The 12,768-nt window shown below is 31.7% G+C and overlaps 1 protein-coding gene across 1 annotated transcript in view; it reads left to right on the forward strand.

The window, feature by feature from the left end:
• LOC139504043 (uncharacterized) overlaps positions 1 to 12,768 on the forward strand; it is an 88,550-nt gene that overhangs the window by 42,449 nt on the left and 33,333 nt on the right. Inside the window, exons 40-50 of the mRNA XM_071294100.1 lie at positions 613 to 918; positions 2,017 to 2,224; positions 3,217 to 3,467; positions 4,256 to 4,469; positions 5,313 to 5,564; positions 6,019 to 6,150; positions 6,594 to 6,797; positions 6,992 to 7,249; positions 9,835 to 10,045; positions 11,222 to 11,391; positions 12,002 to 12,166. Of these exons, the coding sequence (XP_071150201.1) occupies positions 613 to 918; positions 2,017 to 2,224; positions 3,217 to 3,467; positions 4,256 to 4,469; positions 5,313 to 5,564; positions 6,019 to 6,150; positions 6,594 to 6,797; positions 6,992 to 7,249; positions 9,835 to 10,045; positions 11,222 to 11,391; positions 12,002 to 12,166 (2,371 nt within the window). The remainder of the gene's footprint in view (positions 1 to 612; positions 919 to 2,016; positions 2,225 to 3,216; positions 3,468 to 4,255; positions 4,470 to 5,312; positions 5,565 to 6,018; positions 6,151 to 6,593; positions 6,798 to 6,991; positions 7,250 to 9,834; positions 10,046 to 11,221; positions 11,392 to 12,001; positions 12,167 to 12,768) is intronic.

Below are 12,768 nucleotides of genomic sequence, written 5' to 3' on the forward strand. Positions count from 1 at the left end.
AACAGCAAGCTAGTAAGGGTCCCAAAACATTACTAGATTACCTTAGCCGTATTTGGCACAACGTTTTGGAATTTTGGGTCCGCAATGCTCTTCAGCTTTGTTCTTGCTTGGCTTTATAACTATTTAAAATTTAAAGCTATTGGCAAGCTGGGTTAAATGCTTTGACATTCACTTTTGATAATTTCACTTTTTGATTTAAACACTAAAAACTATTCTTTTTTTTAAAAGATGTGGTATGATTGCCAATGAGACAACCACATAGTTAACTATAAATAGCCCCAAAATGACAAATGTAAAAAAAATCAAAAGAGAAAACTAACAGTCTTATTTATGTATAAAAAAATAAACGAAACAAAAACGATATGTAACACATGGCTAAAGATGTTAGTAGGATCTCAACCATCCTCCTAACCAGTGACAGTATTGTAAAAGTACAATTTATAAATGAACTAAGTGTGCAACTTTAAATTCGTAAAAAAGATTATCAGAGCTTATTCTTATGTCTTTTAATACTATGAGGACATACAAAAATGATTTTAATTACTTATTATGCCTATTGCTTACATGTCGTTACAATCTGCATATTCATTTTCACCAACATTTCATTTACAGTTTTCATCAAATGGTCTGGCATGCATGGGATGCAGATATACTTCCTATGTTCCAAGAGAATTGAGTGTGTATTCAGGTCGAGATATAATAGCTGCTTTATGGACAGATTTAGTTGTATCTAGTTCAAGTGAAAAGATGTTTTATCACCTCTATAGCGACGATGATGATTTTGGAAATAGAACCCTGATTGATACAGTGTTGAATAAAGTCTCTTCTAATGTCAATTATTACTCTAAAAAAAGTGACTTCGTGGCGTCTTGTGTGTATATTGCGACATGGGAAAATGCAAGGCTATATAGAGATGTAGTAAGTACATGTAGTAAGATTTTATATCCAAGTATTTGCATTTAGTTTGATTGATACAATGGTTTATGAACCACAGAGCAGAGACGTGATATTCACTAAGGCCAATAATGGAGGGGGATATCATATACATGCCTCTCTTTGATTGATGTATCATTGTAAGTACTTTTATACCTATCTCCTGTTTCTAGTATATGTAACTGTTCAAGATGTTGAATTGCTTTTTGATTTTTATCATGTTTATACTAAATATGTTATCTGCTTTAGCACTTGCTGATTTTGATACCATAAGTTTAAAATGTTTATTCAAATTCACTAAAAAACAAACACTGAAAAAGAAAAAAAAGAAAAAAGAAAAAGGTAAAAGATTTCATAAACCAACACTATATACTTTGCCTGAAGCAACTATTTAGGTTCATGTTATCTGTTCTTTATATTATATACCCTATCATGATTTTTCTTATGGTTAATATAATGTTTTATAAAACAATATACCCTATGCTTTTAGTTATTAGGAGAAAAGGCATTTTTATGCGTTCCTTCGTCATTCGTTCGTCAGTCTGTCTGTCCCGTTTTAGGTTGAAGTTTTTGGTCAAGGTAGTTATTAAATAAGTTGAAGTCCAATCAACTTAAAAATAAGAACATATGTTCCCCATGTTAAATTATACTTTTATATATAAATAGCACGACGGTTGTCACACGTAGAGCACGTGGAGCAGGATCTTTCAGAGAACCTGAGACCATCCAATGTTTTTACGGGATGCGTGTTGCTAAGTCAATAGTTTTCTATGTTGTGTCTTGTGTTCTGTTATTTGTGTGTTTGTCATTTTCCTTTTTATCCATGACGTTGTCCGTTTATATTCGATCTATGAGTTTGTCTATCCCTCCTGTATTTTTAGCCCCTCTTTTAGACATTAAGTATTAGGTCCTGAGATCTTCTATGGAAATTGTTTAATACCAATTTAAAATGATAAATAATACCTTTATACCTATAATACTGATAGTATCTGTATATAAATATTGTCATTCAGGGGAAATATGGTGTTTAAATGTAGTTTCATATACATTTAATTAAGTTCTTTTTTTTCTTTTTTTTTTTAGAAAACTGTAACATTTCAATTTATTTTGGCAACAAATGGTGTAAAGACCTATGCTTACTCCTTGTTTAAGGATGTCAATATCCTGTCTCCACCTGGTGGCAGACAATGTGCAATAGGATATTCTGGATTAGGTGGATCTTCATCAAGTATATACTCCTTCACAGAAAGTGCCTTTAACGTTAGTGAATTAAAAGGGAACACATTTGATGGTGGGTATATAGTAACAATTTTAAAGATCAATGCCACGAAAACCGGGAAACTGTCGCATTTGACATGTTTAGTACTTGTATGTAAACGCACAAATAATGTTTAATGAATAATTAAAGTTAATTCTATGTTATGTAAACTTGTTCCAAAAAGGTTGATGAAATGTATATATGCATATAAATATGTTAGCCACAGGTTTAAACCTGAGTTTCTTCAAGTTTTCAATATATTAAACTCAAAGAAAGATACTGAGCATCTAATGTTTTACACAAAAATTGCATTTTGTCTCAGTACAATATTACAATACAATATGCTTTAATTAAAAAACATTCCGTCACATTTACATGTGAAACAAAAGGTAAATTACAAAATACAATCACATACAATTAAAGAAATAAATAAAACAACTTAGACTGATCTGTAACTCTAGAATCATGACAGTTGAAAAGCCAAACCATTTAGGAATTTAAACGTGTAAGCTGGCATATATGACATACGATAAACTCTGTATGTCTGAAGATGACAAATCAAGACATGAATTGTACTGATAAACCTACTGATGGTGTGCGTAATACCACAAACCCCCTTTTATTACAATAAATAAACAAACTCGTTGATACCAGAAATAAAATTTTGCATGCTAGACCAATGTTTTGGCTTTGCATTACTCATCAAAAACATCCAAATAAAGAAGTTAAAAGCTAAAATAAAATAAACTAAGATAAAGAGCATTGAGAACCCAAAGTTTCAAAAGGTTTAGTTAAAACAGCAAAGGTAAGCTATTCTTGGAGTAGAAACCATTCAAAGTTTTACAAACAGGTCACTGAAGTAGGATAATGACCATGCATATCAATGTCTGTTTTTTCAGCTCAGATACATGAATGCAATAAAATCGATGAATCAATCTAAATTTTATTAAGCAGTCAATAGGACAACTACATTTTCAATTGTAATGATTATTTGCTTGAATCACATATTTTAAATACTATTGCAGGTGTTAATGGTGTATATTTTATGTCACTTCATGCAAAGGGTCCAATACAAGATAATCCAGCTTCTCAGTGTGTAAGGTGGTATCGTAGAAATGTTAATTCAGTTAGATGGAGCTTGAGAAATTCAAGATGGTTGTTATCGAATATTTGTCCTTGTAATCAGATAATGCTTCTTTTTGATGGAAGATTTTTTGTCTTTTCGTATCAAAACAATGCTGTGTGCTATGCCAACTACAGATTTGGTACCAGTCGTGTAAGTACACATTTATACCTTCTTTGATGTCTCCACTGCATCTATGTAAATGAAGACAATTGTTAGCCTATACTGTAGAGAATTAAATCTCGTATACACCTGTTGATTGATAGCAGGTTATAAATTGATGTTTAAATGCAGTGCATTTACATTCTCTGTCATCTTTTATCTATAATAAACAGTAATTAACAGGTAATAGCCTTTATGTTTATAGACCATCACAACATTTCTTTGACTAAAAATGGACCTTGGAAGTGATTTTACTAATCTATGCATTTGTGAAGATCTAGATTACAAAGAATGAAATTGCCTGTTCAAAGAATACCCTGCCATATGTTAAATCGACACAGAATAAAGCAACATAAAAAACAACCATAGAGCTTGATGAGAGGCCTTGTTTGTATTTCGTATAAAAAAACCAGCTTATATTTAACATTTAAAAGATATGAAACACACATAACCTTAATGAGCAAAAGTGGCATTCAAATGTAAATGTTTATAATTTAATGTTGGATGTAAGGTTACTTCTGATTGGCTAACATTGTTTTGTTTATTATCTCATAGACATAACTACTGTCATGGGACCAGGATTTCATCAACGTTTTTTCATGATTTACGCCATTTGAAAATGGAATTTAGGATTAAAATATTAGTAATAACTGTAATATGTTTTCTGTCTTTTCCAAAAAAAAAAAAAAAAAAAACATGTGTTGCACCAAATTTATAATGTAACTTTTTCATAAAATATTAGTCATTCCTTAAATAAATAAATACACTTTATATAACAGATTTGCTGCTATCACCAGTGGTGGGGTTTCCTTCTTTGGAATCGTCCAGATGCTGGTACTTTGGTTACAGGGAATCCTTTTACTGAGAATGTTACATACCAAAGTGATAATGTTATCCCTAAAGAAAATTGTTGTGAAAAATCGAATAATTGTCATCTGTACTACAGCGTAAGACCAGTTGGATTTTGTTACAGGAGGTCACCATTTGGTATATGTAAGTACATGTATTATGCAGATGTAAAGGTCTAATTTATTGTACCGTGCCATAACATAACTTATTTCTGTGATATTTGATAGTATATAAAATATGCTAATACAAAAACTATGTAAATATTAATAATCACAAATAGATTAGCTTGGCTCTTATTAATTCAACAACATCAAGAAAATATTAAATCATAAACTTTAATTGCCACAAAGTGGACTTGCAGCAAGGTGATATTTCTTTTGCGCTGTGTTTAAGGCCTCCTTGTGACCTTAAGATGAAGAAAAGCAAACAAAGGACCGTTACTGTTGCCTTGTGTGGGTGTATTGCTGTAAATGTACTGTATTTTCAGTCAAGGATGGAGTCCAGAAGGCGAAAAGATGTCCGTTTACAATTTGAATTGTACCTTTTGTTTTGCTGTAAAGAATTGCTTTTTCATGTTAGCTTTTACATAATGATTACTCGTGTACATGTACAGGAAGTACCACTTTTTACGTTAAAAAAATAAAAGCGATTATTTATTAAGGTTAAAGTCTCAACATTTTGTGCCTATTATACATTATGGATTCTTAGAAAATGTAAAATATTATGCAAAGATGGCTTGGTTTTGTATATTTGAATGCATGTATTGGTACCATAATTTCCTTCTCTTTCCCTTCCCGAGCACCTGATTTCACTCCCGGTTTTTAGTAGAGTTTGTGTATTTTCTTATATATCATTTATAACTGTTGTCTTGTTTTACTCCTTGGTTTTGTGAGTCTTGGTTTACTCCTTGGTTTGTCACTGTCTCGTTATAATTAAAGTAACTCTTTGCATATTACTTCAATTGGTAAATTATATATTTATTTTCAGTCTTTACCTTTGGGGATCCACATGTTGACACATTGGATGGATTTCAATACACATTTAACGGCTGGGGTGAATACACAATGATGAAAATTGAAAATGAAAATGTAACCTTCGAAATTCAAGCTAGAACAGATTTAGCAACATCAAAGAATGGAACTGAACTGAAGAAAATAAATGCAACTATATTTAGTGGGTTTGCTGCCAAGGAAGACGGGAATGTCACGATGCAAGTAGAACTAGCCAGTGATTTGGAGAGTAAGTTATAGCCCCTATTTATGTTAAAAAAAACCACCAGGTTGAAATTATTATTTTTTTGGGTTTTGAACTACTAGTATTCAAACATTGTTAACTTTGTCTTGGCAGTATCATTTCCGTTTTTGAAAACGCAGTTTTAGTCCAAAGGAAACTATTTTTTATGTTTTTGAAGTGATAATGAAAATATATATTTAACCATGGTATTTATCCAGTTGAGATAGTTCATCTGTATTAACTGTGGTTCCCCTGCATTTTTATCTACAGATAGTGGATATTGCATTATATATGGAAATGAAAAACGATTCGTGAATCCCTTAGCTAAACAAAATCAAGGAATGATATAAAACGTGTGTCCAAGGTGTATTACCTACTGAAAAAAAAATACATCATACTATTTAGTTTTATGCTGTTATTGGCCTTCTCCAGTAATATTTGAATTTGTTTTTAATTACAGCAATGGTAGTTTATGGTAATGGAAACGACTTTACAACACAGTTTAATACTGATGCAAATTTTGCTGTTTTTCTAACTGGTATCGTTTTAAGACGTCAAAATCATACACTTGTTGTTGCCTTCTCAGAGTCAGGTGATTTAAACAATAGTTTTAATCTATTTATATCTATGTATGTATTTGTTGATTTGAATTTCATAGCAAGGGATCTTTTTGAGGTATTTTACCAATATTGCATTTAGGAAAAGAACCCGCTAGATTAAGTCGACTTTACCATTTTGGTTTACCCTAAATATTTGGTTTTGACAGTTTGATAATTATACTCCGTGCTAAGAAACAACACATGCATGACACAGTAAGACCGTAAGATATGTTTACTTATCATCTTGGAAAGAATAATTTGTTGAATTAAAGAAGTAAATATGTTTGACACTAAGCTTATAAATTTAAGTTGTATTTTAGCATTTTTACGCTCATTATCTTTTTTGTGAAATTTATTACCGTACATAAAATGGATGAAAAAGCATTAAGATATCGAATAGTGATTCTTTATTTAATAAAAGCCTTTACATTTGCAGGAATTCAGTTAAATTTTCAGGTGAAAACTCGGCAGTTGACTTTGTCAGCATCAGTTCCTGAGGATTTTAAAGGGCAAGTTACGGGTCTCATGGGAAACTTTGATGGAGACAAAACCAATGAATTTGTGTTACCAAATAGAAGTATACTTTCGTCTGGTGATGTTGATTCTGAAAGAAAAATTTATAACAATTTTGGTCAGCTATGTAAGTAATTAAATCTCATGTTCAGTGATGTGTGTTTAAAAACAAAATGACACAAAAAAACAAACTTTTTGGTTTGAAAAAAATTATTTTGATTTTTGATATTGTAAGAGTCTTATGTCTATTAAACTGCACTATTCAATAACTTTTACTGTGAGGTATCTGTTTTAATATAATATTACATGTTTTCATTGTAGGGGAGACAACTTCAGATAATTCAATATTTTATTACACTGATGGGAAATCCTGGGCTGATTACAGTCACCAAGATTTTGTTCCAATCTTTATTGATGAATTTGATAATAGTACACTCCAGTTAGCCTATACCGTCTGTGGTGGCAAGAGTGACCAATATAAAGCTTGTATCTTTGATTACCTGGCAACCGGTGATCAATCATTTGCTGATGATACTCAAATAACAAATGCGGAGGCTGAGTCTGAAACTACACAATTACGTTAGTTCTTTTTTTTATTTCTAAACTTTAAAGACAGTATAACAAATGTTTTGAGATGTAAGCGTTTAATTCAATTTAAGATTGTTGAATGTCTCAATCTTTGAATTGAAGGACAGCAATACTAGCCAAGGTTTTGGGAATTTTGTGTAGTTATTTATGTTATGTCCAAAACATCATATCCCCTCTTTTCTACTATGCTCGACAATGACAAAATCTTTTATTCGAATATTTTATATTACTGTTGCCTTTATTTGATTAAATCATATAAGTACATGTTATGTCTTCTCACATTAGAATAGGAATTCGGAAGAGGAAAGATATTTACAGATCGAGTTGCGATCAATTCATTCAACATTTTCTTGATGGTATTTTTCTGTTTTGGTTCTTATAAATATCCTTGAATTTCAAATATTTTACTTTTGTGTGTACCCGGTGATAATAGATAAATCTTGAAAATGGCCTCAGATATATATATGTATTTATAATTATATTTATATTTATATAGATAAAATCTTATTATAAAAAGGCAAAATGAGGTTGTTAAATTTGATATTTTCCTGTTTTGTGCTTTTTTGTTACATAAAATTGAGAATGGAAATGGGGAATGATTCAAAGAGACAACAATCCGACCATATAACAGACAACAGCCAAAGGCCGCAAAAGGGTCATCAATGCATTTGTTTCTTTTTATAGTGATTAAAATGATAACACAATGTTGACTGCTGTACCCCTATTTTTGATATTTGTACCTATTGTTTCTGTCTGTTTTGTTAACGATGCGACTGTCACACAAGTGAGAGGTTCAGTATAGACCTAGGTTCAATCCACCATTATCTACATTACATACGAACATGATGTACCAAGTCAGGAATGTGACAGTTGCTATCCATTCGTTTGATGTGTTTGAGCTTTTTGAATTTTCCTCGGAGTTCATTTTTTTGTCATTTTACTTTTTAACCGGATTTTTGTGACAAAAATGTCGGTTATTGATTTGGGGATGTACGGCGGGAGGGCGGGCGGACGGCAATCAAATGTTGTCCGTGCATTAACTCATGAACTGTTCAATCAAAGCTTTTAAAATTGTAATATGTTATTACTGACAACTATAAGAAGGTCAAGTTCAATAATGGCGATTTTGACTTTTACCGTTCAGGAGTTATGGTTCTTGAAAGATTGAAAAATGGAGTTTCCAGTCGTGTTTGTGCATTAACGCATGAACTGTTCTACCAAAGCTTCCCAGATTTTAATATGTTGTTACTGATGACAGAATGGAGGTCAAGTTCAATGATGACGATTTTGACTTTTACCGTTCGGGAGTTGTGGTTCTTGAAAGATTGAAAAATGGAGTTTCCAGTCGTGTCCGTGCATTTATGCATGAACTGTTCTACCAAAGCTTCCGAAATTTTAATATGCTGTTACTGATGACAAAATGGAGGTCAAGTTCAATAATGACGATTTTGACTTTTACCGTTCAGGAGTAATGGTTCTTGAAAGATTGAAAAATGGTGTTTCCCGTCGTGTCCGTGCATTTTCTCATGAACCATTCAACCAAAGCTTTTGAAATTTTAATATGATGTTACTGATGACAAAATAGAGGTCAAGTTCAATAATGACTTTTACCGTTCAGGAGTTATGGTTCTTGAAAGATCGTAAAATGGCGTTTCCATTCACGTTGTTGCATTTACTCATGAACCTTTCAATCTAAGCTTTTCAAATTTTAATATGTTGATACTGATGACAAAATGGAGGTCAAATTTGATATTGACGATTTTCACTTTCACCATTCATCAGTAATGGTTCTTGTGATATTGCCAGGACACAAATAAATGTTAATAAATCCGGTTTGCTGTCGTTGTGACAGCCTCTTGTTATGCATACAATTTATAAATTAAGTATTATCTACAAAAAGGGGAAGTCCTATTTTGACTGTTTTCATCACAAATACTTCACTTAGGATTCATTTGGTAAAACATTTTTTTTTACTGAAACAATGTAATATTTTAAAATGTGTTTTCATCAATTGTTCATATCATAACTGTATGACATCATTTACCAGATATAAGGCGTGCCTGTATCTTTGGACTATTACATTTCTAAGCCCTTTTTAAGCTTACAATTTGGTGTTGATGAAAGTTACATGACAGATTCAACTATCTACTGTATCCTGGAACTGGCATAATAACAACAACAACAACAATACTTTATTTTAAGAGGGTTACACAGTTAGCTATATACATGTAACTAATCTTCCCTGAGGACCTCATCATGAGAAATCAAACAAAATGCAAACATATACATTGCATACATTAGTATAAAAAGTCACGTATGATAATAATGTTCAATACAACTTGATAAAATGTGATGAAAAAAATAAACATGACGACATGATCAGTTTTTAACATTATTGATATAATAAGAGTTAACTTACCTGAACTCCTTTAAAGTCATTGGGGTTGGTATTCCTCAATTCTTTCTGCATTTTCTGTTTTTTGTATAGTTTTATATAGACTTTTTGTCTAGTGATCGATTCTACTTTTGATGATTCTGTTATTATAATATTATTCAACTATTTCATTATCTTCTAGAAAATGAGGCACCAGAAATAAGTGGACAAGAATCTATCAAAGTAGTAGTAAATCAATCTATAGTTTTAAACTTCACTGGTCATGATGATAAAGCAGATTTTAGATACAGTATAATAGATCAGCCAGGTGAAGGCACTTTCACATCTGATAATTCCACAGGAAATCTGACATTAACGTGGACACCTGCAAATCTTAATACAGAAAAAATCAGGTGAATTTAGTAGACATTTTGTTTTTAGGAAATTATGGGGTTTAGGATTGAAAAAATTTGGACGTTCTATGTTTAATGCAGCATGTAATTATTTGGTATTCATTACGTACGTGTACACTTTTTCTTACTTGTGTATTACGATATTTTCCTTTTGAATTTGAATTATTTATAAAAGCTAGGCAAGCCTTAAGCTTAAAATATATAAATTTATCCGTCTCAAATAGAGAAAAATCATTACACATTTGTTGCAGTGTAGGAATCTGTTTCTTTTATGACTGTATCCTTCCTTTTTTAATGATTTGACAAAAAGTTGCTTTCTTAATATGTGACGCAATATGGTATTCATGCATGATCGCCTTTCAGATCACTTGGACCGAAAGGCCAAGGTAGTGTGTCTCATCACTCGGCATCCATTGTCCGTCCTCCGTCATGTGTCGACGTCGTTCTTGTCATCGTCAACTTTTACAAAAATCTTCTCCTCTATCATGTTGAGATCTATCTGCCTTTAAATTTTCAGACGAATCAGACAATTCGTTGTTTGATTGCTGCCCCTGAATTGATAATTTTATGGAAGTTTGCAGTTTTTTTGTTTTTATCTTGAATATTATTAAAGATAGAAGTAAACTCTAAATAGCAATAATTTTTTGCATAAGAAGATCTACAAATATGACAAATGATATAAATTGTAAATCGGCCCCTGAAGGAGTTATTATCCTAAATAGAGGACCCAAAATGCCAAGAAGGTTGCCTGCGCTATATAAAAAGGGAAACGTTTGTATTTGCGTACCATTTTCATTTAAATAATAAGTTAAAATGAAAGAAAACGATATCATTTTCTAATTAATTTTAGTTTATACATTTTGTATTTCAGTTTCAGAATGTTATTATTTTTATTTGAATATTAGTTTGCTTTCAGACTTTAATTAAATTGTATATATCAATGTGTTATAATTTTACATAATTTTTATTTTTTGTACATAAATAACCTGAATAAGGCCTTTAGTCTTCTCGTTACACATGTCATTTCGGGGTGTTATATTATCTATACGGTATTAACTTTGATCATTGTTAAAGGCCGTACAATGACCTATAGTTGTTCATTTCTGTGTCATTTGGTCTCTTGTAGAGAGTTGTCTCATTGACAATCCTACCACATCTTCGTTTCTATATTCACAGGGTAACAACAGTGGACAGTGATGGTTTAACAGCTGATGCTATAGAGGTGGTGATAATGGCATGTAGTGGATGTTCAGGTGACCAAGGAACATGTGACTATGACAATCTTAGAAATGAATCCAATCCAAACTATCTGATAGCCTCATGTAACTGTACAACTGGTTGGTCTGGTAAGGACATGTTTTAAATATACATTTGTAGATGATATTTGATTTCAGATTCCATCTTGTCAGATAGTCAAACTGAACTCAGTTAAACGTGCTATCACAATTTAATTGTATACAATTTTGGTCAAATCAATGTTAAAAACTGTTGAGAGGAATTATCCGACTAAAATCACATATAAAAGACACCAGTTTATTCATCGAAAAGAACTATTTCCGTATATGTCTAATTTTGCTTTTTTCCCCCTCAAAAAATTAAAGTATTTTAGAAAACAGACAATAAAAGCAGCTGATTGACTAACTACTGTGTAGGTGTGTACCTTAGTTAAGAAAAAACAAACACATGTTCCGTGTGCTTTGTATGGGATACCAGACATATCGACAGTCACATGTACAATTCATCAATATAAACCTTTATTGCTTCCCTTTTTCAGGTGATGATTGTGATAATAATACAGATGGTTGTGCTGAAAATCTATGTGGTTTAGGACGTACCTGTATATACTTATTTCTTCCCTTTTTCATGATGTGATTGTGATATCAATACAGATGGTTGTGATGAAAAAATATGTGCTTTAGGACGTACCTCTATATATTTATTCCTTCCATTTTTCAGGTGATGATTGTGATATTAATACAGATCATTGTGCTGATGACCCATGTGCTTTAGGACGTACCTGTATAGATTTATCACCACCTGATGAAGTACTAGCTGGTCGTGGTTACAACTGTTCTAATTGTCCAGCAGGCTATACTATTACAGATGATGAAAAATGTGAAGGTAAACATGGAGATTGATTGATTAAAAATCATTTAAACGGAATACATTTCATTATAATTTTAAACAGTAAAGGTACAAAATGAATACTTCAATTTCAACAAGTCTTTTCCACGCAAACTCTTTTTGAATCAATTCAGCGTGATTTCTTTTTAATATATTATATCATCGATCCACAGTGTTATATTCTTCCCTTAGTATTTTCCTACTTTTTTTCTCATGAGCAGAAAATAAAATATACTGCACGACTTTAGAAACGCAACACTAGATTAATCTTTTAAATTCCCATTTTTACATAAGCAATTTTTTGTAAACAATCTTATGAACAGAAAGATCTTTCATTTCTTCAATGTTTAAAAAAAAATCAGTTCGAAAGTGGAATTGATTACGTCATTTTCAATGTTCAAATAGTGTCGTATACACTGAATCCCTGGTTTTCCACATACCATTGAACGTGTCACCGTCAAACGCAATGACTGCTTATAACAAACGCAAAATTGAGTGTCAGAAAGGTCAACCATTTCTGTTCGGCATGTTTTGTGTTCTGTTTTGGACCTTCTGATTTTGCACTTGTGCCATCCGATACGAAGGGTTTTGGCAATTAT

The sequence above is a fragment of the Mytilus edulis genome, chromosome 14 (genome assembly GCF_963676685.1).
Source record: "Mytilus edulis chromosome 14, xbMytEdul2.2, whole genome shotgun sequence".
NCBI lineage: Eukaryota > Metazoa > Mollusca > Bivalvia > Mytilida > Mytilidae > Mytilus > Mytilus edulis.